Source organism: Sceloporus occidentalis, unplaced genomic scaffold (genome assembly GCF_023333645.1).
Source record: "Sceloporus occidentalis isolate IW3139 unplaced genomic scaffold, rSceOcc1.0.p SCAF_2, whole genome shotgun sequence".
Lineage (NCBI taxonomy): Eukaryota > Metazoa > Chordata > Lepidosauria > Squamata > Phrynosomatidae > Sceloporus > Sceloporus occidentalis.
Window position 1 is genome coordinate 185,294,690 of NW_028316982.1, and position 3,136 is coordinate 185,297,825.

A 3,136-nucleotide genomic window follows, 5' to 3' on the forward strand; every position below is an offset into this window, starting at 1 on the left:
ATGAGCCCTTACTTGTAAAGCTACAAACTTACCCGAGGGATTTTTTTCCTGGGAGCCATGGTTCCCCGCCATAAGCCACAGCTCTTTCATTAGGGGGAAAAAGGGTGGTTGTTTTTCTTTGGGGGGTGATGGCCCAAAACTATTTAGACTGGCCAAAAATTTTTCACGCGTCATTTTGAACTTCCTGTACACCTCTTCGGCGGTGCGGTTGTAGCCATGCATTTTTAATTGCTCTGCTACCTCTCTATGCACAGGAAGAATGGGTACAGAACGGGACCTCATGAGCGTCTTTAATTTTCCGCTCCCCCTAACACTTCTCAGGAGCAGATCAATCTCCTTATTGACCCATTTGGATCCCTTCCTACGCGCCATCACTGCTTCCCAATAACTTCGGCCACTCCGAAAAGTCCAGCGGGAAGAGGGATTTGCAACGTCATCACTGTGCAGGGATTCTTGGCGCCAAAACTAGACTTGCGCCCTCTAGTGCTTTTACTGCAGTGCCGGGAGTTTGGGAGTGCAGAGAGCCAGCATCAGCAGCTAAGTGCTAACGCAGAAGTTTATTTCACAGCCTCTATAATTAAATTGCAGACAGTATTATTTTATACTTTCTGTAATTAGGAAAGCCATGGATAGCCATGCAGTGACCGAAAGCAGTGCCTCCGCACAAGCAAGGGGGAGGGTGTGGAGTGCCAATGAAGTTTTGGCCTTATTGGAGATATGGAAAGAACAAAAATTGCAGTCCAAATTAAAAAAGAATTACAGAAATTTGGATAAATTTAAAGTTGTATCTGATGAAATGGCAAAGAGGAACCATGTCAGATCTGCCGAGGAATGCAGATCTAAATCAAAAAAATTGAGATTTGAGTACAGAAAGGTTGTGAAACACAATCAGAGAAGTGGAAGCAACCCTATTACATGTCCCTTTTATAGGGAACTAGAGGAAATCTTTCATGGGGATGTTAGCATCACCCCTAACAGGTTATCCCGAAGTCTTGATTTTGAAAGGGAGGGTGAAACCACAAATGTGAATCAAGAAACCGCATCCACCTCCATGGCTAACACAGGCGAAGGAAGCACCCAAGAAACAACTACCAGACAAGACAGTGATGAAGGCAAGTTGCCCATCTGTAATGCCTGAAGATTTCTGCTATGTGCATGACAACATTATTTTGTTAAAAAGACAAAGGCTTTACTCTTTTTTTCCCCTTGCATTTTTCAGATTCTGATGACACTTGTCTCGATGACACAGTCATTACAATACCTGTCACAATTTTGGAAAGTGGACCTACGCAAATAGCAGGTAGTCATATATAAATTTCTGTCAATTTCTGGATCTCTGTTTTCTTCATAAATATTGTGAACCTGTATATGTGTTCAAAAGAAATAACGTTGGTGTTTAATGCTCCACTTTGAAGGTGCGACTGGAGAACAATTGGGTGACTTGGAAAGACGTGCAGATGATACAAGCGGTACAAGCAATGGTAGGTAGCATCTGCTTTTCTAAGAAAATTCTTTGTCTACAACCCTTTACATGATGCTACCATTAGAAATAAATTTCCTTCCTGTGGGCTTAATCTATTTTCACTAATTTTTAAATTTCAGTACCTAACGATCCAGAGGACGAACCACCCAATGTATTGCTGTCTCCTGGAACAAGACTGCGTTCAAACAGGAACAGGAATCGTCGCGCCAGAAGAGGAGAACATATTGCGCGCACTATAATGCAGAGTGCAAGTCGAGAGGCCCAACTTACCCGGAGAACACAGGAACGGTTCATGGAAATTGTACACGACAGCATGAAAGACTGTAGGAGGACAGAAATGGAACTTGTACATATTATGGAGGAAGATGTAAGGAGAAGTGCACAGGACAGACAGAGAATGTTGCAGTACATGGAGACCATGACTGAACTGTACCGGAGGAAAGTAGATCATGAATGTGCACTTCCAACGGGGCAACATGATACTGTTGCCCAAGGAACTATGCACACATCATTCAGGGCATCTCCGTGTGATATTCCTCCTTCAACACCAGGCCCAGCTGTCTTTACAGATTTCCAGGAGCAACCATCCACATCAGATTTTGGTGGGAAATGTCAAGGGAACAATTCCCCTGAACTCTTTGATGAACTTCCTCCTGCTTATGCTCCTGATGGTTGTCCTGTCACTCCTAGTAGTGAAATTAGAGATGGTGACAACACAGCAGAGAACATCAACAGGGATGTTCAGAATGTTGTTGCAGTCACTGATCCCCCAGAAAATGAAGGCTGCATTGGAACCGTGCAATGTGTGAGCAATGCAGGAACATCTTCCTTGCAAGGCGCAGTTGCACCTGTTCAAAACCAAGATAAACCATGCAGTTCTCGTACTGGGAGGATAATCAAGAAAAAAAAATATTTTCCCCATAAGGGAAACATATAGGGAAAAGGTTCTGTTTTGAAACCTCAGATATGTTTCAGCATTCTATGTTTACCCTGTTACGTGCCCTTTGTGACCGATAAAGAGGGACTTAAACCATTTCTCCTTGAACCACAGTAAAATTTCATGTTCATGTTAAGGAAAGGTTTTGTATGTCACCATGTATATATGGATATGTTCTCACCTAATGTATATACAGTGTATATAAATGCGTGCTTTGTTGACATAATGGAAAACAAGCCACCAGACGGTTTTTTTCCAAAAGAAAAAGGATATTTAATCGTGTTTTAAAATGTTAAGTTATATTGTTGATAAAATACAGCTGTGTTCTCAGAAATTGGTCTACCGTCCTTAATATACCTAAACATTTCCACAACAATAGCAACATTATTCAGCAATGGTTTCTAGAACAGCCTTCCTTTTGGTTTTCAAGGTAGGAAACATGATGTATTACTATAAATGTAATATAAACAAGCCATTTTTACACCATTGTTTTCCTATATTGCCAAAAAAGGATATTTGAAACATCAATATAGCAATTGTATAACACTTCAAAATAGATTTCCAAAATTTGGGTAAACCATGAAGCTAATCTATAACAATCGGGTATTTATACCCCACAATAATATAAACACCACTAGCAGAACCTGATTGGGGAAAAAAAAGTTAAAAGAAAAAAGAATCTAAACAACCGTGATTCAACATTGCCGTCTGGTAAA

At 41.0% G+C, this 3,136-nt stretch overlaps 1 protein-coding gene across 1 annotated transcript; it reads left to right on the forward strand.

Moving 5' to 3' along the window:
* Window positions 1–259: 259 nt before the first annotated feature.
* Window positions 260–2,755, forward strand: LOC149319446 (uncharacterized). The gene is made up of 4 exons (XM_089508422.1): window positions 260–263; window positions 1,220–1,300; window positions 1,416–1,481; window positions 1,603–2,755. The coding sequence occupies exons 1-4, from the start codon at window positions 260–262 to the stop codon at window positions 2,418–2,420; spliced, it is 969 nt and encodes a 322-aa protein (XP_089364548.1). The 3' UTR covers window positions 2,421–2,755.
* Window positions 2,756–3,136: the final 381 nt, after the last annotated feature.

Bases quoted from the DNA above. Each gene is read 5' to 3' on its own strand.
- LOC149319446 (XM_089508422.1), top strand. The intron at 1,301-1,415 runs GTAGTCATATAT...TCCACTTTGAAG, and splicing joins TGGACCTACGCAAATAGCAG to GTGCGACTGGAGAACAATTG. The intron at 1,482-1,602 runs GTAGGTAGCATC...TTTAAATTTCAG, and splicing joins TACAAGCGGTACAAGCAATG to TACCTAACGATCCAGAGGAC.